At 36.5% G+C, this 27,150-nt stretch overlaps 1 protein-coding gene across 1 annotated transcript in view; it reads right to left on the bottom strand.

The window, feature by feature from the left end:
* The window catches only part of LOC150099484 (protein transport protein Sec24C-like), a 182,211-nt gene that overhangs the window by 124,619 nt on the left and 30,442 nt on the right, over window positions 1-27,150 (bottom strand). Inside the window, exons 3-5 of the mRNA XM_090403444.1 lie at window positions 20,204-20,334; window positions 13,165-13,303; window positions 1,621-1,736 (exon numbers count right to left, since the gene is read on the bottom strand). Coding sequence (XP_090259570.1) covers window positions 1,621-1,736; window positions 13,165-13,303; window positions 20,204-20,334 — 386 coding nt within the window. The remainder of the gene's footprint in view (window positions 1-1,620; window positions 1,737-13,164; window positions 13,304-20,203; window positions 20,335-27,150) is intronic.

Consider the following 27,150-nt stretch of genomic DNA (forward strand, 5'->3'; position numbering starts at 1 on the left):
GTTGTATAAACTGAATAAGACTTCAGCAATAGGAACTGATGGGATATCAGCATGGATGCCAAAAGAGTGTTCAGCTGAACTGGCTATATGATTTGAGCTTCAGAACAGGGTAGATTCCCCAGGAGTAGAAAGAATGTATGGGATTCCCATTGCACAAGGGTTGTGCAAAGACCCTATCAGTATCTCAGCAGTGGTGGTAGAGATTTTGGAAAAGTTGGTAAGGGCTCGCATTCAGAAATGGGTTGACAGAGAATCTTTACTTTGCAATGAACAGCATGGATTTACTAAGGGAAGGTCATGTTTTTTGCAACTTGCTCACATTATATAATAATTTTACCACTCAGCTAGACAAGGGGAATGGATACACCATGATACTTCTGACAGAATACAGCATAGAAAACTTGCATAAATTGGAGAATATAGGATTGGATTATAAGAAGACTGACAGACATCAAAAAGTGGTATATGAAGGATGTGAGTCTGCAAGATGTATGGTAACCAGTGGTGCACCACAAGGATCAATCCTTGGTCCACTGATCTTCAATCTGTATATTAATAACATTGGGAAGGATCTGACAGGTGATATACAGCTATTTTCTGGTGATGCAAAGATAGCTGGGGTACTTAGGAATGCAAATAGTATGCTGTACTTGCAGAATGATTTGAATAGGCTGGAATTGTGAACATGAGAAAATGGATATTAGTTCAATGTCATTAAATGTAAAGTCATGCACTTTGGCGTGATTAGATATCCAGTGTCATATTATATTGGTTTGGTAGGATTATGCTAGAAGAAACTGATTGGGATCTTGGAATGTTAGTAGATAGGAAGTTCAGAATCCAAGTAGCGAAGATTGCAAATACAACTCAAAATATAACTGCAATGTTGAAGCGAACTTTGACATGTAGAGATAAGGATGCTATTTTGGCTCTTTAGAAGGCCTTGATAAGATCTCTCTTGGACTATGTGCACAGGTCTGGTCTCCTGGTTTCTGTTGTGATCTGATAGAGTGGAGAGAGAGAGAGAGAGAGAGAGAGAGAGAGAGAGAGAGAGCAAAGGAGAGTGTTAAAAATGATATCAGGATTGTGGAATAGAATACTGATTATGAAGACAGATTGAGAATTTGTAGGTTACAAACTTCTGAAAGAGTCATACAAAATTTCAGTTGATGTAATACTTGTTCAAAAACAAGTATTACAGCTGGTGTGTGTGGTACATAGCCTCCCTTAACGAGTCCCTGACTCCCTATCAATCTCTATTAATAATAATGATGATTACATGTGAAGTAGAATCCCATGCTCAGTTTGGTTGTACTGATTACAGTATAAGGGTTCACCTACTGCATTTATTTCTAGCACAAGAGACCATATGGACAATTTATCACATTCAGGCCACTGACAACCAAGATGGATTTAAGCCTCCTGTTGGAAGGGCGATAATGATGAACCTAAAATTTATAGGCTGGAGTTCTGCAATGCTTACACTTTTAGGATTAATGATTGGTTGTTACCATTTTGATTGTTTGGGTAACAACCAAACAATCAATAATCAATTCAGTCAATTTACATGCACAATTCTAAAAGGCATTTAAGTAATTAGCAATTAAATAATTAACTCACCCTACAATAATCTTCCTGCACAAAAAACTCATATGAATTCATACAAAGCTCTGGGCGTTGATACTTGTCAATCCTTTTACCAGTACCATCCAAATAGTTAAAATATTCCTGAGGAACTGTAGGGAAATAAATAAAACTCTTACAAGATTTCAAAAGCAACTGATATTATCTTATTAGTTTTGATCAGGGGAGGGAAAAAAAAAAAAAAAAAAAAAAAAAAAGGATGGGGGGGGGCTGGAAAGTTCTGATAAATAACTAGAACAAAAATGATATTAAAGCAACTGATATAACCACAAGAAAGAAACTATGGGGATATAAAAATATAAGAACATAAGTTACCTTCATAATTCTGCTACTAGTCTGTTCTTTCTTGTGGTTATATCAGTTGCTTTAATATCATTTTTGTTCTAGGTGTTTATCAGAACTTTCGAGACCCAAGAGATGGGGGAGGCAAATCCTATATTCTTCTTTGCCTTGTAAGAAAATTGCAGTTAATTTTTGCAATTATTGGATATATGTTGGCTTGAAATTTATAACAAAAAGGAAATTTTGTTATTTTTGTTATTTCTCTTAATAATATTAAAAATATTAATTCTAATAATAACGAATAGCAAGAAAAAAAAAGAAAAAAGTTCAGTATTTTGTGTATTGTGTAGTATAGAACCTGCTCCTCACAAAGCATCAAGGAGCAGGTTCTTTGCATGAGAAGTGGCTAGTGAATGATATGCATTACCTAAGAGTGTAGTGAATGTGGACACTTTGAGTTTAAAGCACAATTCGATGAGGTTTGTGTGTGATAGTGCATGCCTTCCACAATGAGTTTTGACTCCATAGAGATCTGGCATTAATAATAATAATAATATTAATAATTGTTCTTTTTTATGCAAGTCCTGTTCACATAAAGTTGGAAAAAAAGCACATTAGACTGTGATACAAATTGTTCTAAAAATCAAGACATAAGAGAAAGAATTCATCATAACATATTAATAACAGAATCACTTATGTTAATTTAAATGTTGCTTGAAATCTGATTTTACTTGCTAAATTACAGTTATGAAGGCCTTTATCTATATATTATATTACATACCCCTACACTTTTTTAATATAGTTTTCTTAATGTATTTTATTCTAGTAAAAAATAAACTAATTCAACTTTTAAAATAAAGATCTCTATTTGCTATTTTACTTTTAGTGTACACAATATAAAATACACAATTTCTAACTTAGTATATTAATGACAATAAAAATGTTTAATGAGATGGCTTAACTTGTTCTTCTGCACATTTTTTTTTAAACAACATGGAATTTACAATGATATTGCCATTCATAATTTCTTGAAATAAACTATGATGGGAGATTTCTTTTAAAAAAAATTTGACAATTTTGGTGCTGCAACAAAATAATTCACAGTATTTCAAACTTAATCAGAGAAAGACAACCCAGATCTGCAGAACATTTGCACATCGGAGTTTAACATGATTAAATTAAATTTTGATGATATAGTGACCACATTGTAGTCATAACCACAACAGTAACTTATAATATAATAATGTTAATGAAATAAATATGGAAGTTGCCAATGTTTTTAATGCTGTATTATACTGAAATAAGTCAATGTGATATTGTGCATGCAGGAGTTGGGCTTAAAATAAACAACAGTGTCTGATTATACAAGACCTTCACTGTTTTTGCCATGGAATTAGTGCAAATAGTGAAAGACGGTGGAATAACTTCAACAGAAGTGAAGCCATTGTAAAAAAAAAAAAAAAGGAATTAAAAATAACAGGTCAATATAAGTTTTTCTTTTTAATTTAATATATTTTTAAATATTAATCTCATATACAAAATGTTGTAAACCTATAGCATTGTTAGTATAAGATTGTAGAGCAGTGGTTCTCAACCTTTGTGAGACCACAACCCAGTAAATTCTTTATTATAAGACGAGAGCCCAGTCCCAACAGATTTACTCGTAAATACCTTTCCAATTTTTTTAAAAGTTCACACATTAAACTAACATAAGTATTAATAATTAATTAAATTAATAATAAATTAATATTAAAAATATTAAAATATATAAAAATATTAAATATTAAAAGGTGTTTGTGACGCACCGATATTAAAAATATTGTTGCATCACAAACACCTTCAATATAAGATTTCTTAACACCAAAATTAAACAAAGTTCCTTGTCTCTTATTCATATTAAAATTTAAATCCGTAGGCCTATTACTTTTAAAAAGTCACGGAACTACGGTTTCAAAACAAGCACTTACACACTGCAATATGAACTTGCAAAGAAAGTATTCAGTATTACTAGATTCAAGAACCGGATACAGACTACCTTGATCTTTAATTTTAGTGGAAAAATTTTCTTTATACTTCCTTGCTAATCGGTCACTAACATTTGCAACACAGATGTTATTTCATTCAGTTTTGAGAACAGAAGATACACCACCCATTATTGTAATTGGCTTGCAGGCAATTTTTATGGTTGGTCATAAACAGTGGTATTCCCTTTCCCAAATGTTGAAAGATTTCGATATGTGAAAATTAATGATAATTCATGAATACTTCCATGTTTAAAAATACCTGGCTTGGTCAGACATTTGCTACACAGATATTAGTTAGGTGTTCTGGGTCTGAGTTTTTCAATGCATTCATGAATATTATTCTCCTTAGAATATTTCCACTATAAAATATTTATTCATGGAAAATGCTTAGAAAACTAAAATGACAAATTCCAGTTAGAAAGAACATCTCGCGACCCAGTATAATTGATGCCACGGCCTGGTACTGGGCCATAGCCTGGCAGTTGAGAAACACTGTTGTAGAATATTTAAGTGAGCTAAGGATTAGAAAATCCAAAAATCCAGCTCTACAGACCAAACATGGAACTTTCAGTCATTTCATACAGCCAACCAAGGCTGACATATTTATAATAATCTAAGAATATTATGACCAAAACAAGTGAGATTATTTAATAAGAGATGCTTTAGTCATGAAGACACTAGTAGGGAAGAAGTGGAGAAATTAAGTCAATTGTAAGAGGAGCTAACATAAAGAAAAAAACCAATAACTCTGATTCACTTATCTTTGAAAATTAAAAATACAAACTTATTTAATACTGACCATTTACAAACATCTTGCATTATAGCTTACCAGTTTCGCCAGCAAACTGTCTAGCTTTTTCAAGGCATTTACGGAAAGACATAAAAACTAGTTAATGCAAATTGAAAGGAATATAAAAACGTTGTAAATAAACTAGTAGCTAAGGTTACACGTTCGTGTGACAAAGACTGAAAAGACTTATTGTTCTTATTCATTATCACGCATGCGTGTTTGTTGTAAACGTGTAATGTGATTACTGGCTAGCTGTAGTTCAGATGGATTTAGAGAGAGGATCAGGTTATTCCACAAACTGTTTAGGATTGCACCCTGATTTCTGTTGAGGTTTCCGCTGGTTATTAACACTATTGTAGCTTCCTTGAATAAACGATGTCTGTAGTCATCATCCAGATATGGCATGGAGCTGTTTTTCCACTCTATCGTGTGGTTAGACGTACACAAATGATGTGCTAAGCCTGAAGAGATACTTCTGTTGTGGTTTACATCACCAACATGTTCTTTATGTCTGATTTCTAAACTCTGTGAAGTTTGTCCGATGTAGGCAAGACCACAGGAATGTAATATACTTCTGGATATTTGTAGAATGGCACCTTATCTTTTGGGATCCTAAAACCTGTCTGATGCTGGTGGTTGGCTTGAAGACCACTCTGATGTTGTAGGCTCTTAGTATTCTGGCTATTTGATAAGAAATTGTCTTGATGAAAGGGATCACTACAGTAGAAATGTGCTGGGAGTTTGATTCTTCTTGTCTGGGAGTTGTCACCATATAGATATTTTTTGATGACATTTGGAGGATATCCATTTTGTGATAATGTGTTGGCTATCAGTGAGAGTTCAGTCTGTGTATCTTCCTCTTCTGATATAAACTTTCTGGCCCTATATTTCAACATGTGGATAATGCTCAGTTTGTGTGTCTTGTGATGGTTTGAAGTATAATGAAGATATCTTCCAGTATCTGTGGGCTTTCTGTAAATAGATAATTTGACACTATTTGATTGTTTCTTTATCAAGATGTCTAAAAAATGCAGTTGGCTGTTGTTTTCCACTTCCAGAGTGAATTTTATCTTATGTATTGAGTTGATTTTATTCACAATCGATTTTAGGTTTTCTAAGCTGTCTTGCCATATAATGAAAATATCGTCAACATATCTCCACCATATAGATGGTCAAGGGGAGATTGTGGAGAGAATTTCTTTTTCAAGTTTTTCCATGAAAAGGTCTGCACAAGATGGTGATAGTGGTCTTCCCATTGCTAGGCCTTCTAATTGTTGGTATATGGTATTGTTAACCTTGAAGAAATTAGATTGAAGGCAGTGTCTAAACATCTGTGTGATGTCTAGAGGAAAGAGATCTTGGATGATGTTTATTACCTCTTCTACTGGTACACTGGTGAAAAGGGATACAACATCTAGACTGGCTAGCATGTCTGTTGGTGCAATCCTAAACAGTTCGTGGAAAAACCTGATCCTCTCTCTAAATCCATCTGAACTACAGCTAGCCAGTAATCACATTACACGTTTACAACAAACACGCATGCGTGATAATGAATAAGAACAATAAGTCCTTTCGGTCTCTGTCACGCGAACGTGTAACCTTACCTACTAGTTTGTTTACAACGTTTTTATGTTCCTTTCAATTTGCATTAACTAGTTTTATGTCTTTCCGTAAACACCTTGAAAAAGCTAGACAGTTTGCTGACGAAACTGGTAGGCTATAATGTAAGATGTTTGTAAATGGTCAGTATTAAATAAGTTTATATTTTTAATTATCAAATGATCAAATATGTTTGGTTTAATCACTTCTCTTTGATTATTCACTTGGACTATTCATGTCAATATTCATGTTTTGTGAAAATCAAAGTAGGAAGTCAGTACTCCAGTCAGGAAAAAAAAAGGCTTTTGTTATAAAGTGTATTTAGTTTTATATATGTTAGGTTTACATAATAAAATAAAGTCTATGTTTATTTTAGGTTTAAAAAGTTGAGAAATAATTGACAAAATGTGTATGTATTTTGAAATCAACAACCAGAGGCTACCTACTCCACACCGGCTTATTATGAAAAAAAAAAGCCTCTTTTTGCTTTTTGTTATTCAATGAAAAACTTAGATAACCAACTAATTATTTAATGAATTGATTTATTTTTTGACATTTCAACTTTTGTATCAAGGTCATACATATATAGTATATATGTATACAGTATATACAGAAGACTCGCTAATAAATAGTGAGCAAGCTAGAGTGCTTTAATTTTTATTAACTCCTGCAAAATTTTTTAAATCCTAGTATTGGGGAAATAAAAGATTAACAGAAACACACTGAAATATAGAAGAAAGGTAACCAGAAAGAAATATATAAAGAGAAAGGTGACCAGCAAACTCATGAACAGTACAAGGCTCAGGCAAGAAAAGTGACCAGCATGCCAAGGAAGGCAAAATCAGATCATGAGAAGAATCTAGTCGAACAGGCCAAAGGAAATCTCAAAGAGTTCTTTCATTATTATTATTATTATTATTATTATTATTCCGGGAAACTCAGAGTCGACAGACTCATCGAGGGAGGCCCTAACATCATGTCAAGAACAACTATTCTACATTCACACAGTATCTATCATACCTCGCCTTGAACTCATTCACGGTCGTAGCACCCACAACAGTCACTGGCAGCTTATTCCACTCATTCACCACTCTCCAAGTAAAAAACCTAGCTCTAACACCCCTTCTAACCACATTCTTTCCCAGCTTCCATGTATGGGCCCTAGTCTTCCCACCACCAGTCCTATTCTCAAAAATATCTTCTGGATTAATCTTACAGAAACCCCTTCAGTAATTTGAATGTCTCAATCATATCACCCCTTTTCTGCCTATCGACCAATTTTTGCAACCCACAAATCTTCAACCTGTTCTCATAAGGTTCATTCCACAGACCTGCTATCATCTTGGTCACTTGTCTCTAGATCCTCTCCACCTCCTCCCCATCAAGAAGAAACCCTATAGCCCATATCTGGGCACAGTAGTCTAGATGGGGGTCTTATCAAGGCTCGATACAGAGGAACAATAACATTTTTTGTCTATGCTTGTTAAAGTATTTTTCAGAAGCCAAGTGATTTGATGAGCTGATTTAGCCACTTTTGTAATGTGCCCCCTAAACTTCAATTCCCTATCTACCAACACTCCCAAATCCCTGGCCTCATCAATCTCCTGGAGTACAGTTCCACCAATATGATATACTACTACTATTCTTTTCACCCCAAAATGCATAAACCTTGCACTTTGCCACATTAAATTGACATCCATTTTCCCTAGCCCAGTCCTCCAAACTATCCAAATCATCCTGTAAAATTTTGAACATCCTGTGCACTCGACAATTGCTCTACCCAACTTTGCATCATCAGCAAACAAGTGAACACTTCCTCTCAGATCCTTTCCTATATCATTGATGAACAAATTGAAAAGTAGTGGTCCAAGAACAGAACCCTGCGGCACACCACTAGTCACAAGCCGTCTTTTGGACTCAACTCCTGAATAAACTACTCTCTGGTATCTCTCCATCAACAACCCTCCTATACATCTCACCAACCCTATATCCATCTCCATCTGCTCCAGTTTACTGATTAGAGTTCCATGTGGTATCTTGTCAAAGGCCTTGGCAAGGTCCAGTAGAATCACTGTAAACCCATTACCCTTATCCAGTTCAGCCGTCACTGTGTTATAAAACGTGAGCAAGTTACTGAGGCATGATCTACCCTTCACAAAACCATGTTGTCCCCCATACAATATCCCATTTTCATCTATCCAATCCTGTATTCTTTTCTTGACTAATTTCTCCAAGACCTTGACAACGATTCCTGATATGCTAATTGGTCGGTAATTACAACAGCAGTCTTGGAACCTCCTTTATGCAGTGGAACTATTTTCTCCTCTTTCCACCCCCTCGAGACTAACCCAGACCCGAAACTCAAATTAAACAAAATGGTCAAGGGTACTGACAATTCTTTAGCCGCTTCACGTATGACACGAGCTGGTATACCATCCAATCTCACAGATGTATCGACATTGAGATTATGCAATAGACTACTCACCTCCACTTCATTCACCACAATTCCCGTATAATCTATCGGTTCATTCATTTCTGCAATGTCACCACCTGGATGATATATTCTTGCAAAGTGCTCACTCAGTAAATCAACTATATCAACTGATTCGGTTACCTCCCTACCATCGGCATTCCTTAAACTCATTCTGCCATACATTTTTTCTTTTACTTGCAACATATCTAAAAAACTGTTTAGGATTCTCTTTAGCCTGCATAGTCAATATTCTTTCGTAATCCTTTTTTGCTTTTCTTACCCTCTCGTTACCCTTCTGGCCTGTGCTTTATACCATTCATGTGCCTGCCAGTCACCTTTCTCATTAAATTCCCTCCACAGTTGTTTCTTTTTTTTCAGCTCAAGCTTAATGGTGTTATTCATCCATTTAAGCCCTACTTGATTTATTATTCGGATTCTAGGTATACAGTCAGCCATTGCTTCATGCAAACACTTCTTAACTGCCTCCCATGCACTATCAACTTCTAGCCCTTGCAGTTGTACATGCCATGGCACTGAACCAATCAAATTCCTAAGCTTGTCACTTACCAGCCTCATAATTCCACATGTACCCTGTCTTAATTGTAAATTTCACACTTTTAGCCACCTCCCAAGTCAAGATCCTATGATCACTCTCACCAATTGGTGGCAATGTGGTCATATTTGTTACAGCAATCCTGAGATGCAATTACTAAGTCAAGCACTCTCTGACCCCTAGTATTTTCCATTACATGCTGTCGCAGATAGTTATTAGTTATCCCTTAATAACCGCATAAAATCCAATTCCTTCCTCCCGTGTGTCCTCTCCTCACTCCAATCAATGCGACCATAGTTGAAATCTCCCATAATAATTACCCTACTACTCATTTCTTCTATTTGCTTGTGCATACTATCTCCACCATTTTTTCCATCACCTGGTCTTTAGCAGCACCGAATTGTATATTTTTTTCTGCTAGCCACAATCTCACACCAAATGGCCTCAAATGTGCTCTTTTCTCTATCCTGCAATTCAACTTCTATTCTCCTTGGCTGCAGCTCATCAGCTATCGTCAACAATACTCCTCTCCCCATTTTATTCTCACTGTCATTCCTGAACACAATATACCCATCACATTCAATCCCACTAGCTATGTCATCTACAGTCAGACATGTTTCACTAATGCCAATAACCTGTGGTCTGGAAGTGCCAACCAAGGCCAAAAATTCTTCCTTCTTGTTCCTAATACTCCTAGTATTAGTGTACATGCATTTAAGACCCCCATTAGCCCCAACCCTACCTTGATGCCTTATACTAACTATCTCATTCTGATTTGTTGTCCTTATTCGCTCGGGCATATTATACTCATTCATACACTCAACTGCCTTCCTAAGGTCTGCATATCTACTCCCCTCCCCCTTAATAAATCTAGTTTCCCTGATTCTGCACATCCACTTCATTCAACAACACTTTTTCAAGTCTCCTTACACCAAATCCATTCAAATGCAAGTCATCCATCTTATATAGATCCTTTCGCCCATCGAACTCACTCCATACGTCTACAAATTCCACACCACTCGTCATACATAACTCACGTATAAAGTCATTTGCAATTTTGGCCCTCCTTTTAAACACTTCACTGTCATAACGCGGAAAAAGACTAATCATCCTAACTCTCTCACTCTTTTCTCTTGCTACTTCAAACAATTCATTCATGTCCTCTATCATTTCCATTTTATCTCCTTTCAAATCATTTGTACCTGCCACAACAATCATTTCTTTCAACCTTTCCTTTTGCTCTCTAATAGACTCAGTTACATCATCGATGGTCGCACCAGGTTGGTACGATTTTGTCAAATCCTCTACTAACACACCTCGTACTAACGAATCATTTGTACGAATCCTCGTATAAATGTTCATTATGTGACAAGTAAGACGAAGAATGACTATGGAAGATTAACCTTAATGAGTGATAATGGTCATGAGGAGACAGAAGCAGATAAAATAGTTGAGTTACTGAGTGACCACTTTGCAAGGGTATATCATCCTAGTGAGGTTACTGCTTTAACCTATATGACAGACACTAATGTGTGAACAGAGGCAGATGAATTGGAGGTTCTTAGGATATTGCATAATCTTAATATAAATACAGCTGTGGGATTAGATGGGATATCAGCTAGGGTTTTGCGAGAATGTGCAAGTGAAAACTGGCAATGCCTTTGACTAGGTTAAGTTCTTTAATTTAAGCCTCAGCTCTGGTAGAGTTCTAAGGTAGTGGAAAGAGGACAAAATAATTCCTTTGCATAAGGAAGGTTCTAAGACTGCACGAGCAAATAATAGACCAATCAGTATCTCAGGCGTGGTGGTAAAAGTACTAGAAAAACTGATAAAAAAAGAGAATTCAAGAATGGGTAGATAAAAATATGATACTGTAAGAGAGTCAACATGGCTTTGTGAACAGACAGTCATGCCTTAGTAATTTACGAATTTTTTTAACAGCTGAGGTGTATAAAGGAAATGGCTACACAATGATTTTGAAAAGGCATTTCACAGAATACCACATGGAACTCTGTTACACAAATTAGAACAAACGGAGATGGATATGACACTGGTTAAGTGGATAAGAGGGTGGCTGGACAGATATCAAAAAGTCGTATATGGAGGGGCAAAATCGAGATGAAAACAGGTGACTAGAAGTCTGCCGCAAGGTAATGTGCTGGGATCATTGCTGTTTAATTTGTACATAAATGATATAGAAAATGAAGTTTCCTGGAGTACTGTGAAATTTACGGGCAGTGGTAGACAGAGAGTTAAAGTTTTGAGGACATATTGCTAAGGTAACTCTTAAGATTACTTGGTTATTGAAGAACACATTAACAAGTAGAGATTACAAAGAGGAATAATAAGTCCTTGATATGCCCACATCTGGATTACTGTACTCAAATTTGGCTAAATTCCCTGGAGATGCAGAAGCAGTGGAGAGGATTCAGAGGAGAGTAACCAAGATGGTGAGTGATATGTGGAATGTTCTCTATGAGAATAGATTGAAAGTGTGTGGATTGCAGAAGTTGGTTGATAGGAGAAAAAGAGGGGATATGATAGAAACATTTATGTTTCTTAAAGGGTTTTATATGGTTAATGCAGGAGAAATGTTTTAGCACTTGGAAGTTGAATAAAGGTATGGTTAGTAGGGGTGTGAGGACTAGATTTTTTGCTTGGAGAGTTGTGAATGAGTGAAATGGGCTGCCAGAGTCAGTTGTGAGTGCTTTGTTTATTGCTGGGTTCAAGGAGAGGTGGATTGTGTGGATGGTGATTGGGTCTGGGTGTGGATTATGTGGGTAGATTGGGTCTCCTGCGATGTCTCTGGACTACATGGAGGTTCCCGTATAATAATAATAATAATGATAGGTTGTTGTTGAAAACAATTAGCCATAATTGATTTATTTTTTGTGAATTATTATTTTTATAAATGCATTTTCTTGTGAAAGGCTAGAAGATGTGCTGATTGACATCCATCACAGAGAACACCAGAATTACATTTTCTACTATTATTATGACACGTCATAACTGCAGACCATATTTTAGTCACCCCTTCACACAGGATGAGATAAAAGAAAACTAACATTCTACATACAATTCTTTACTAATTAGAGAGATTGTTTTTGGAGTCAGCAGCAACGAGACACTCTCCAGTCCTCAATAAGTATGGCTGTATGAATTTACCAAAAATTTAGGAGTCAGTTATTTTAAGACCTGCTCCAACTTAATACTTACAAAACTTCTTTTTTATCCAATAGCAGAGTGCACCTATTTAGGACTTTAGTTCTTTTTATGCATTCATTATGATTTTTACAATAGTAAAACAAATACAGTAATCCTTGTCAGTATAAATTAACTATGTTCTGAGGATGCTACTTAGAAAACTACCACAATATTAAGAGCTAAATAAATAAATAAATTTCTTATTTATTTTGTCTCCTCAGTGTTGTGAATTATAACATGAAAGTAATAACTGCCAACACCCAATTAATCAATGAGTATGCATCATCTTGTAAACCTTAAATGGATCGTACAACTTATTTTAGATATTCTAGAAGCTCTCAATTTATACGAATACAGAGTTCACAGACATAATTTACTAAGTAAATTATCATAACAAGTAGAGCACAAGATTTTGTCCTTAGAACAAAGGACAAAATCTGCTGTGAGTCATGTGATTCACAACTAAGAACTTTAATGTGTAATGTCCTTTTTTTTATGTTTAATTCTGAGTAGTAAAATCAATTTCATTATTCAAAAATTAAATGATATTAACGCATGATTTTATTAATGAGATTTAATAATGTAGAATAATTACCACGAGTAGCAGCACCACAAAAAGCACAAGAAAATTTAATTCCTCCTTCGATAAACTTCATGTAAGGACACATGTAGGCTTTACATCGGATACATCTTACAGGACCATCTTTATCAGTATGGCATATTGGCAGAGCAAACTAAATTAAAACAAAATAAAATTTATATGATACAGCTGTTAATATAAACAGCACAGTGGACTCTCACTATAGCACACTCAAAGCATAAAGGATTAGGATTCAGATGGAATGTTTTGGTAGTTTGTTATAGCGAGTGAATTCACTATAATGGTCTTTTCTATAATGAGAGTCGACTATATTTATTTATCTATTCATTTTTTGGATATGCTAATATCAAAAGTAAATTTAGGAATGTCGCATTTCCCTATTCTGGGTCCTTGTGTGTGTGTGTGTGTGTGTGTGCGTGCGTGTGCGTGCGCGTGCATATGTCGTGTTATTGTATTAAAAAAGCATTGATCAAAAGCAGATAGAACATTCAGAGACAGATAACAAAGTAAACGTACATCCCATTGGTCACCTGCCTTTGGCTGCTATAGCATGTAGTAATCTGATTCCGCTATAAAATCGGCTAATGCCTTTTATTCCCTTATGTGGAGTAGGTGAGGCTGTTTTAATTCTAACTTTTAGAGATTGAGTGGCAGTTCAATCTCTACTGATAGCCAATTAGAGATAACAGGCCCAAGACTATCATTAAATTTGGATGAATATTTATAAGCATGAATTCATTCATTTTAGAAGTTTCCTTCTTGGTTAAACAGATCAGAATATACTGATCAAATTACAAGGAAAGATTATAACATACAGCAGATGAACTGGATGAATCTCTGAGCCTACATGTGCACACAAAGACATGTATATACAGGTAACCCTCGTATAACGCAGTACTTATACAATGCAGTTTCGATATAACGTGGTCTACAAATTGTAGTAACCCTTGTTCAACGCAGTACTTATACAACACAGTTTCGCTAAAAACACGGTCTACAAATTGTAGTAACCCTTTATCTTTTCATATATTTTTCACCATGCGACTTAAAAATCAAATTTTATATTCGTTAAATTTGCGTTTGTCTGTGTCGCACATGTAGTTATAAGTAGCATTAGGGGAAATACCCTTTAGCACGCATGTACATCAATTGTTTACAGCAGTGGTCGGCAACCTTTTTAATATGAAGGGCACAATACTGCGGGCACCATGACACTCACAGGCGTTGCATTTCCGACACCTCCTGATTTAAATAATTAAACTTAAATTACATTTGGCATGAATGGTTTTGAAATGTCTTTCTATATTACTTTTTTTTTAGAAATAGCCACACTATTATTGCATAATAAATAAATACATTTGCCATTATGATTGATAAAGCAAGGTACTCGCATCTGATCTGATAGATACATGCTAATTGTTAACATGAATATTCTTTAACGGTTAAAGAATATTCATGTTAACAATTAGCATGTATTTGTCAGATCAGATGCGGGTGCCCGAGTGGATGAGAGACCTCTGATCATAAGTAGTTTTGAGTTGTTGACATCATCTAGTTATCAATGCGACTGCTCTCACTATCCTTCAAACCATTTCTAAACGTTGTTAGAACCCTTTGTTTTTTAGTATGTGTGTTTGTTGAATCACTCCCACTATCAGTTCAAATACTTTGGTTTACAAAGATATTTCTAACCCTTTATAATGGATGTAATGAGCCCTCCATAATTTTCAAATTTTATATTGCAGTCTTCATATTAAAAAGGTTGCTGACCTCTGCAAGATGTGTTTTACATTTATGGAAAATACTAAGGAAAGAAGTCTGGAGCTTGCTCCACCTTTACTACGAGTTGCCCATTAGGCACTACTTATGCTTCCATCCATCGAAACTTTTAGTTTCTATATATTCGGCATGAAACTCTTGTAGTTTCTATATTCGGCATGAAACTCTTGTAGTTTCTATATTTGGCTATGAAATAATGTTGGATTGAATATTCACTTAATTTGTACCATCATGTATTATATTTGCAGTGTTTTTTCTTTATGTTTTCTTGCATTTTAACACATACTAGTAATGAATGTATCTCTGAGATATACTGCGATCTATGCTGCAAAATTAACGCTGTGAGCTCCAAAGCAGTTTACAATCATTTCTCTGAGGGCGCACTAAAAATTCAATGCAGGTGCCATGGCACCCACAGGCACTGAATTACCGACCTCTGGTTTACAGTATAAAGTGCATATTGCTGAAAGTTGTCTTCGTTTCTGCCAGGAAAGTGCATTAAAAAAAAATTATAAGTGTGTTAATCTTCAGCTGAGCACTTTATTTTCTCGTGAGTTACATACAATATGTAATGCTTTTTTTATGTAAAAAAATTATTTTTATAATAATATTATAAAAAGTTTAGAAGGTCGCAAATGACATTATGCACAGGTTATGCAGACGGTGTGGTGTGGAATTCGTGGACGTGTGGAATGAGTTTTATGGGCGAAAGGATTTATACAAGATGGATGGCCTGCATTTGAATGGACTTAGTGTGCGGAGATTAGAAAAAGTGTTGCTGAATGAAGTGAAAATGAATGTGCAGAACCAGGAAAACTAGAACTACCAAGGAGGGGAGGGGGAGTGGATACGCATGCAGACATCAGTGAGACAGTTGAGTGTAAGAATGTATATAATGTACCTGAACCAGCACTAAGGACAAAAAATGGGAATGGGACATTCAGAATAACGCATCAAGATAAAGGTGGGACAAAGGGATCACTGCATTTCATGTATACTAATGCCAGGAGTATTAGGAACAAGAAGGAAGAATTTTTGGCCTTGATTGGCTCTTCCTGGCCACAGGTTATTGGCATTAGTGAAACATGGCTGACGGAAGTTAGTGGGATAGAATGTGTAGGTTATAGTGCATTTAGGAGGGACAGAGAGAATAAAATGAGGGAAGGGGTGTTATTGATGAGAGCTGATGAACTGCAGCCAAGGAGAATTGAAGTTGTATTGCAGGATAGTGAAAGGAGCTCATTTGAGGCCATTTGGTGTGAGATTGAGACTGGCAGAATAAAATATACAGTTGGGTGCTGCTATAGACCAGGTGATGGAAGATATGGTGGAGATAGTATGCATAAACAAATTGATGAAATGAGTGGAAGGAGGGTAATTATTATGGGAGATTTCAACTATGGTCGCATTGATTGGAGTAAGGAGAGGACACACGGGAGGAAGGAAATGGATTTTATTCAATTATTAAGGGATAACTATCTGAGACAGCATGTAATTGAAAATACTAGGGGTGTGAGAGTGTTTGACCTGGTAATAGCATCTCAGAATTTGACTGTAATGAATATGACCATATTGCCGCCTATTGGTGAGAGTGATCATAAGGTCTTGACCTGGGAGGTGGCTAAAGGTGTGGAATTTTCGATTAAGACAGGGTATATGTGGAATTACCGTGCTGGCAAGTATAACAAACTTAGGAGATTGCTTGGATCAGTGCCATGGCATATACAACTGCAAGGGCTGGACGTCAATAGAGAATGGGAAGTGATCAAGGAGCATTTACAGAAGGTTATGGCTGATTGTATACCTAGGGTCCGAATAGTAAAACAAGTAGGGGTTAAATGGATGAATAACACCATTAAGCTTGAGCTGCAAAAAAGAAACAACTGTGGAGGGAATTTAAAGAAAGGGGTGACCTGCAGGCACACGAACGGTATAAAGTGCAGGCCAGAAGGGTAACGAGTGTGGTAAAAAAAGCAAAAGCGGATTATGAAAGGAAACTAGCTATGCAAGCTAAAGAGAATCCCAAACAGTTCTTTCAATATGCTGCAAGCAAGAAAAAAACTGTACACGGCAAAATGATTTTAAGGAATGACGATGGTAAGGAGGTCACTGAATCAGTCGATATAGTGGAGTTACTGAGCGTGCACTTTGCAAAAGTATATCATCCAGGTGGTGACATTGAAAAAATGAAAGAACCATCAGTTTATACGGGAATTGTGATGAATGAAGTGGAGGTGAATATTCTATTACAGAACCTTAATGTGAATACATCTGTGGGATTGGATGGTATACCGGCACGGGTCTTGCGTGAAGCGGCTAAGGAATTATCAGTGCCCTTGACCATGTTGTTTAATCTGAGTCTCGGGTCTGGTTTAGTCCCAAAGGTGTGAAAAGAGGGGAAAATACTTTCACTGTATAAAGGAGGATCCAAGAATACCGTTGCAAATTACCAACTGATCAGCATATCAGGAGTCGTTGTCAAGGTTTTGGAGAAAGTAGTCAAGGGAAAAATACAGGAATGGATTGATGAAAATGAGATACTGTACAGGGGACAGCATGGCTTTGTGAAGGGTAGATCATGCCTCAGTAACTTGCTCAAGTTTTATATCAACGTGACGGCTCAGCTGGATAAGGGTAATGGGTTTACAGTGATACTGCTAGACCTGGCAAAGGCGTTTGACAGGATACCGCATGGAATTCTAATTCTAATCTGTAAACTACAACATATGGGAATGAATATAGGGTTGGTGAGATGGATAGGTGGGTGGTTGATGGAGAGATATCAAAGAGTAGTTTATTCAGGAGTAGAGTCCAAAAGACGGCCTGTGACTAGTGGTGTGCTGCAGAGTTCTGTTCTTGGACCACTGCTGTTTAATCTGTTCATTAACAATATAGGGAAGGATCTAAGTGGAACAGTTCATTTGTTCGCTGATGATGCAAAGTTGGGTAGGGCGATAGTGAATGCAGAAGATGTCAAAATCTTGCAGGATGACTTGGACAGATTGGAGTTCTGGGCTAAGGAGAATGGATGTCAATTTAATGTGACAAAATGTAAGGTTATGCATTTTGGGGTGAAAAGATTAGCAGCAGTATACCACATTGGTGGAACTGTACTCAAGGAAATTGATGAGGCCAGGGACTTGGGAGTGTTGGTGGATATGGAGATGAAGTTTAGGGGGCGCATTACAAAAGTAGCTAAATCAGCTCATCAACTCACTTGGTTGTTGAAAAATACCTTGACGATCAGAGACAAGAAAGTTATTGTACCTCTGTACCGAGCCTTGATAAGACCTCATCTCGACTACTGTGCCCAGATTTGGTCACCTCAGTTCCTTCTTGATGGGGAGGAGGTGGAGAGGATCCAGGGACAAGTGACCAAGATGTTGGCAGGTCTGTGGAATGAACCATATGAGAACAGGTTGAAGATTTGTGGGTTGCAGAAACTAGTTGATAGGCAGAAAAGGGAAGATATGATTGAGACATTCAAATTGCTAAAGGGATTCTATAAGATTAATTCAGAGGATATTTTTGAGATCAGGACTGGTGGTGGGAGAACTAGGGGACACCTATGGAAGCTCGGCAAGTGTGGTTAGCAGGGGTATTAGAGCTGCGTTCTTTACTTTTAGAGTGGTAAATGAGTGAAATAAGCTGCCAGAGTCTGTTGTGAGCGCTATGACGGTGAGCGAGTTCAAGGCAAGGTATGATAGATACTGTGAGAATGTCATATAGTTGCTTGGACATGATGTTTAGGGTCTCCCTCGATGAGTCTAAGGACTCCCTGGAGTCGCCCGAAATAATAATAATAATAATAATAATAATGGCCACTTAGAGGGCTTTTGCGATATGGTTGAAAACGAAATTAGTGAATTAATTGATGGGGAAATAGATTTATATGAGAAGGAACTGGTACAATTAATAGATGACGATGAATCAAATGGCGAGGAAAGTTCTGCCCGAAGATTCTGATTGTGATGAATCCATTAAAGAATTCAATTTAAAGAAATTAGCAGAAGGATTGGACTTGGCAAGAAAGTCAGGAAGTTATTTTACGGATAATGATCCCTCAATGGAGCGCTCTGGAAAATTCACGAGACAATTGGATGTTTAGCTCCATATTATGAACTTAATAAAAAATTGCAGCATAGTGGTAAGCAAGATCTTCAAAGTAACCAGCCAAAGTAAGCAATGAGAATTATACGAATGATGTCCAAGAGATTTCAAGTGATGACAACGTCCGGCCACTTGAAAATAAAGAACATCTATGAAATGTCTGTTTTGAAGACAGTGATGACGATTAAAATATACACTTTATTTTATTTTGCCTAAAACATTTATACATTATGTGCAATGAAGTTTACGTACAATTTTTAATTTTTATTTTATACTATGTATTTGTTTCATAGTTTATGCTTTCTTAACTTACACGAATTAAATAAAAAATTTTTTTGTTGGATATGTCATTGTTTATATAATCTTAAAAAAAAAAAAATGACTTCGGAACCAAACCCTACTTTTTCTATGTGATCTGAGTCTCGCATAATGCGGCATTTCTGTGGAAACTAACATCCGCGTTATATGAGGGTTACTTGTACAGTGTCTCTTTCCTTGGAACATTTCTCTAGCTATGACCATACAGAGCACTTTACACATCACTGTGATGAATTTCTTCATTTTCTCTTTAAAATATCTGATTAATGACAAAAACTTTACAATGCAGAAATGTACTTTTTTTTTTCTTGTCTTCAGATATGATTATTTCTGATCATCATTGTTCTAATGCTTGTATAGATGATATGACATGAACTAAAAGTAATTGTCAATATAGTCTTTTGTTAACAAAAAAACAACAAAGACTTATTTAAAAGTCATAAAACCCTGGAAGGTAGTTGATAAAGTCACAGAAATAGACAATTTTTTTTCTGTTTTTGCATTTTTTTACAGTTTATATTTCTACAATTTTTTTTTTTTTTGCATAACAGGTTCTAACTTACTAATAATATCCATTTCCCATGACATGACATCACTGATGGCATACGTCAAAAAAACTCCTTAGTATTTTAAAAACTTCTTTGTTATATTATTAGCAGAAACATTCAAGTAATGCAAAAGAAAACTGAATTGATTAAGCACATGATAAAAATCATGATAAAACATCATAAAAAATAGAATCAATGATAAAAAAAAGTAAATTAAAATTATTTTTTAATTTTTTTTATTAACCATGTAATTATTTTAAAAGAATTATAAAACTTGCCTCTTCATCATGAAATCTTGCCAGAGGACTGAGGATAACACCAAAGGGTAGAAATGACTCTTTCAGCATTTCTTTCTTATAAGGTAATGAATATAAAGTTGCCGTTAGGAAGACTGGATTGCAGTTTCTACCTAAAAATAAAAGAATCCATTTTGTTGATAAAATTTTTTAAAAAAATTTTTGCATTATTTCAATAAAATCATGTTGGAGGCTTAATGAATATTTTACAACACTCAAAAAGAATTAAAATAGAATTTAATACTTCCTCTATTTCGTCCTAGTCACTAGGACATCTACGGGGATTACATAAACAATTAATGTAACATGCACACACAAATCTTACAATACTAAGCCCAATCACGTGGGTGACACTAAAGTCCTATCTAGGTGGAGCGTCCTCTAAGGGCGGTAATAGGTGGCCTGGAATGTAAGGTGGGACCTCTGGTGATGAGTGTTTCCCAAATCTTTGGAAGCTTAATACAACCATATTTATTAAGTTTTGGTTGGTTTCTGAAAGCTGCTGCTGCTTCTAAGAAAAGTCTCTCTTTATTGAATTTGCTGTGGTGGAGCATGGTGGTTTTCTTCCATGATACTCTGTGGGTGTCCAAAACATGGTCAGCCAAGCCTGAATGGCCATAGTTATGTTTGCATATGTAAGACTTGTGTTCCTCCAGGTGGATGGATGCTCATTTGACTGTCTGTCCAAAGTACGCCAGCTTACAGGAACAGGGTACTTTGTAAACTCCAGGCAGCGAGAGAGGAGGGAGTTGATCTTTCGTAGAACAGACAAGGGTAGCAAGTTTGCGGTAAGGCTTATATGCTGTGTGTAGGTTGTACTTTTTTAGTATCTTGGCTATTTTATCAGATGTGCCACGGATGTAGGGTATGGTGATGGCATTTTTAAAATCTTGTTGACGAGAAGGACGAGGAATGGGGAGGAACTGATTATTTTTTTGATACTGTGTTCGCTGTAGCCATTGGAGAGGAAAGTGTTATGTGGTTAAGCTCAGTAGTAAGGGCGGTCCACAGGAACAAAGATTGTGGGCTCTCTTAGTAAGAGTTTTGATGATACCATATTGTTGTGAGGGGTGGTGGTGGGAGAGTTTGTGAATGTATCTGCCTGTGTGTGTGGGTTTTCTGTATACAGTGAAGGCAAGTGTATCATTAGGCAGGCTGTGACTAAGGTGTCTAAGGAAGGGTAAACAGTTGTTCTTTTCCTTTTCCATAGTAAACTGGATTCTTGGATGTAGGCTATTAAGATGACTGAGGAAGGAGTCTAACGTGTCTGGGCCATGAGGCCAAATAGAGAACACATCATCTACATATCTTAGCCAGATAGAAGGTTTGAGTGGGGCTGAGTCTATGGCTCGTTTTTCGAAATCTTCCATATAGAAATTGCCCGGGGGGGGGGGGGGGGTGAGAGGGGGGGAACCCATGGCAGTTCCCTCTATCTGCTTGTAGATTTTTTTCTTCCAAGAGAAATACCCAGAGTTAATGGCAAAGGAAAAGAGATCTAGGATGTTAGAGGGAAAAACATTTTCTAAGAGAGATAAGGTGTCAGTTAAGGGAATATTGGTAAACAAAGAGGAGATATCAAAGCTTACCAATATGTCTGTATTATTCAAGGTTAAATTTTCTGTGAGGACTTTAAAGTGGGTCGAGTTTTTTATATAGGAAGTGGACCTTCCAGTTAGTGGGGTCAGTGAGTTGGCCAGCTGTTTAGACAATCTGTAGCAAGGTGCATTGATAGCATCTACTATAGGTCTGAGTGGGGAATTAGGTTTGTGGATTTTTGGTAAGTCGTATATTCGGGGGGGGGAGCAGAAAGGTTTAAGTTTTTTTGTGACGTCAGGGGGCCAGGAGGTTACTTTTTTAACTAAGATTTTTAATTTTTTAACCTGTGTTTTTGTGGGGTCGTGTTCTGGCGGGATGTAGGTAACGCGATCGTGGAGAATAATGTTCATTTTACGATTGTATTCACTGGTATTAAGAACGACTGTGGCATTACCCTTATCCGCTCTGGTGGTGATGATACTTTTTTTATTTGCGTAGTTTCAGGAGAGCCATGCGTTGGGTATACGATAAGTTGCTTTTTGGAGGTGAAGAATGAGCGAGGATGTTGGCTACGTCAAGCCTGATGTTGTTGGCTATCTTCGATGGTTTGAGAAACACTCATCACCAAAAAATAATCAGTTCCTCCCCCATTCCCCGTCCTTCTTGTCAACAAGATTGTAAAAATGCCATCACCATACCCTACATCCGTGGCACATCTGATAAAATAGCCAAGATAATAAAAAAGTACAACCTACACACAGCATATAAGCCCCCGCAAGCTTGCTACCCTTATCTGTTCTACGAAAGATCAACTCCCTCCTCTCTCGCTGCCTGGAGTTTACAAAGTACCCTGTTCCTGTAAGCTGGCATACTTTGGACAGACAGGCAGATCAGCATCCATCCGCCTGGAGGAACACAAGTCTTACATATGCAAACATAACTATGGCCATTCAGGCTTGGCTGACCATGTTTTGGACACCCACAGAGTATCATGGAAGAAAACCACCATGCTCCACCACAGCAAATTCAAGAAAGAGAGACTTTTCTTAGAAGCAGCAGCAGCTCTCAGAAACCAACCAAACCTTAATAAAAACGGTTGTATTAAGCTTCCTAAGATTTGGGAAACACTCATCACCAGAGGTCCCACCTTACATTCCAGGCCACCTACTACTGCCCTTAGAGGGCACTCCACCTAGATAGGACTTCAGTGTCACTCACGTGGTTGGGCTTAGTATTGTAAGATTTGTGTGTGCATGTTACATTAATTGTTTATGTAATCCCCGTAGATGTCCTAGTGACTAGGACGAAATAGAGGAAGTATTAAATTCTATTTTAATTCTTTTTGAGTGTTGTAAAATATCCATTAAGCCTCCAACATGATGTCCTCACAGCACGTAAGCCTGTACACACGTATTTCAATAAAAGTTGCAAAGCTTTCTCATTTAATCAACTATAAGGGTCATCTCAAAAGTTCTGCACACCACACATACAGTCAGTGGATTGATTAAGATTTTACCTATATTAACAGTTACCAAAGGAAAGGTAACTGTTCCAACAGAAACTGTCAGGTGAGGAAAATCAAATATCTCCATTATTTTTCTCATCATCATCATCAAATTCCTGCCATTACCCTCAAGGGGGGTACAGGATATGATAGTACTACATGAAAAAATTACATCATTACTAACTTCCTATCTACAATTTTCCTCCAAATCAGTATGTTACTTGTCAAGACTCCAACATTATCAGATCTTATATTTCCATCGTCTAAAGCACTTTGTACCGTATCAATCCACTTATATCTTGGTCTTCCTCTGGGTCATTTTGCTGCCAACCTGGCAGAGAACACTTGCTTTACTAATCTTTCCTCTCCCATTCTGTTTAAGTGACCAGACCACCTGAGATTAGCTCTGCTAACGCATTCCTGGATGCTGAAAATGTCAAGTTCTTTCCTAATATTCTCATTTTTAATATGATATTGCCATTGATGCCATCTGTTTACGCCTCTAATCTTTCTCAGGACTCTCATATCTGCGGTCTCTAGTCTTTGGTCAAGTGTTTTACTTCTGACCCAGCTCTCAGATCCATAAGTTAAAATTGGTTTGAACACAGTCTTGTATACAGCTAATTTAGTGTTCCGACTAATTTCTCTCTTATTCCATATGAATTTATTCAATTGACTTCCCACTATACCAGCTTTGTTGATTCTGTTGTCTATTTCCATATTTAACTTACCATTTTCAATAAAAATCATGCCTAAATAGCTAAAATGTTTTACTTGTTCCAAACGTTCTCCATTCACAACACAGTTGATATTTTCAATGATTCTGCCTATTTTCATTGTCTTTGTCTTTTTATTGCTGACCTTCATACCATATCTATTACAACAGCTATTCAATTTAGTCAGAGAATCTTGCAGACTTGTAGCGGATTTATTTAGAAGTATAACATCATCCGCATAAAGCAAAGAGCTGACATTAACATCTCCAATTTTGATATCACGTTTAATACCACTTTTCTTCAAAATGTGATCCATATAGATAATGAATAACAGAGGTGATAATGTACATCCTTGTCTCACACCAGATTTAACATTAAACCATCTTCCTGTACTTCCTTCAATTATAACTGCTGTTCTAACTAACTTACAACTCAAATAAAGACTAAGTATTGCTTGATATAATGCCCCATTGACACCATATAACTGCAGCGTATTGAATAGCTTCTCTCTTGGCACCTTGTCATATGCCTTTTCCAAATCGACAAAACTTAAATACAGATCTTTGTTATATTCCCATGCTTTCTCGACTATTTGTCGTAAAGTGAAGATCTGATCCTGACAGCCTCTATTTGGCCTGAATCCAGCTTGTTCTTCACCCAGCTTTTCTTCCACAATTCTTCTCAATCGTTTCTCAAGTATAATTGCATAGATCTTGCCAGGAACACTTAATAGGGAAATACCTATTAAGTGTTCCTTAATAGGAAATAAAAAGGGAAATAATTTTATTTCCCTTTTTATATATGGGTACTATGAGAGCTCTACTCCATCATCGGGAATTTGTCCCTCTGTCCAGGTCTTCTGAACTATGCAGTGCAGCCACTGTAAGACTTTTATACCACCATACTTCAGCATTTCTGGTCGAATATCATCTACTCCTGCTGCCTTTCCACATTTTAAGCCTATGGCTTTTTCTACTTCAAGCATGGATATGTATTCCTGACTGCATGACTGGTCAGTGTTTTTTACCACTGTGCTGTCATCACTACTTGTTTCATTTAGCAGTTTTTTAAAGTAATTACTCCATACTTCAAGGATATCTTTTTCTTCCATTTTTTGTCACCTTTATCATCTCTAACTCCTTTTACAGCACTCTTTCCTCCATTCCTAAGCTTCTTCAATAACCTCCAGAATATTTTGCCATCTTCTTGATATTTATTTTCTATATTCTTGCCAAAGTCCTCCCATGACTTTTGTTTAGCTAGTTTTACACAGTGTTTAGCATTCTTGCATTTGTCTCTGTATTCTCTAAGAGCATAAGCTGACTTATTTGCCAGGAACTTTTGATATGATTTCTTCTTTTTCTTCACTGCCTCTTTAACTTCCTGTGTCCACCATGGAGTTCTAATGTTTCTATCCTTGCAGACAACTTCACCACATGCCTCTCTAGCTGAATCAATCAGGGCTTTCTTCAAGGCTTGTCACTGAATCTCCAGGGTTTGATTCTTGTTCTCAAACTCTTTCATTTTTTCTTCAATAATCTTTGTGTATTTTAGTCTACAGTTCACATCTGAGAGCTGCTCAAATTTTATTCGCTTAAAACTTTCTTACATGTTATTCTTTTCAATATGAAATTCAATTCATTCTTTTTCTATCCTCCCAAATTCTTCTTCCATAAACACTGTATCAATTCAGGTTTTTTTTTTCTAGATCTTCTCTTATCAGGTCTCTTCACCTTTTCTCATGGTCTTCCTCTTGGCTTCTTCCCTCTCAATTTCATTTCATACATACTTCTTGGTATTCTTTCTAAATTCATTCTTATTAGATGTCCAACCACTTCAAGCAAGAATTCATAAGCATTTCTTCAACACTTTTAGTCCTAAACTATTCCTAATGTCCACATTTCTTATTTTATCTTTTCACTTGATTAGGATATTTCAACCTGGATAAGAGGGTTTTATTACTAAAGGGATAGGGAAGATTCAAGGTTTGGAGGTGTAATTGCAAGCTAAGTTCTCTGGATGTCAATCAGGCAACAGGAACTAGATGGAATTTCACTGCATATTTATAGAGAATGTGCTAAGGAACTAAGGCCAAATAAGCGCTGTTTATTTGGCCTTTTCATTGAGAGTCTAGCTGTGGAAAAGGTGCTCAAGGAGTGGAAAGAAAGTCCCATTACATAAGGGTGGTGATAGAATCAAAGTGTCAAACTTCAATTCAACAAGATATAGGTCAGTTTGTATTTCTTCTGTAGTTGCTAAGATTATGGAGAAATTAGTAAGCAATCATATACAGCCTTGGTTTTGCTTTATTATAAAAGATTGCCTTTTATAATAAAGCAAAAAGAGCATTGACAAGGGATAGGTATATACTGCCTTTTTTCTTTTTATTATTATTTTACAAAGGTATTTAACAGGATGCCACATGATAAGCCACATGATTTAAGGTACAGAATATGGATCTGGATATCATGTTAATAAATTGGGCTGGGGATTGGCTGTCTGATAGATATTAGAGAGTTGTGTATGAAGGAGCAGTATAAGGAAACAGAAAGTTACAAGTGGAGTACCTGAGGGCTCAGTATTTCAATGACAATGTCAATGAACTGTAGGGAGATATTCAGTTGTTGTTGTTGTGAAGCTGGGAATCATTATTAGTAATAGTGATGATGATGTGGCTCTTCAAGAGGATTTGAATAAGCTGGAAAGGTAGACAAATGAATGGGGATGTCAGTTTAATGCAACTAAACATAAGGTTTGGAAATTTGGGATCCACAGATGGGATATGCTTCATATGTACCTGGTGGAGCTATATTGGAAGAAGTGGGGAAAGCAAAGGATCTTGGGATGATTATAAACAGAATTTTTCAGTTTGGAGAACATACTGCAAATGTTGTGAAGACAACCCAGAGAATTGCTGTAATATTGAGGAGGATGTTGACTATCAGAGATAAAAATGGTGATGGGTCCACTGTATTAAGCTCTGATCGACATCTGGATTACCATGCTCAGAGCGGTTGATAACAAATATTATATCAAGACTGTACGATGTTAGTTATGAGGACTGAGGACATGCAAACTAAAAAATTTGGTGGATAGAGACAAAGAAGGAGGGGATGAGGATATGATTGAGATATATAAACTGTTGAAAGTAATTTGTTGTACTGATACTGGAG

This window comes from Typopeltis vanoorti, chromosome 14 (assembly GCF_054136105.1).
Source record: "Typopeltis vanoorti isolate ZY-2024b chromosome 14, IOZ_Tvanoo_1.0, whole genome shotgun sequence".
Taxonomy (NCBI): domain Eukaryota; kingdom Metazoa; phylum Arthropoda; class Arachnida; order Uropygi; family Thelyphonidae; genus Typopeltis; species Typopeltis vanoorti.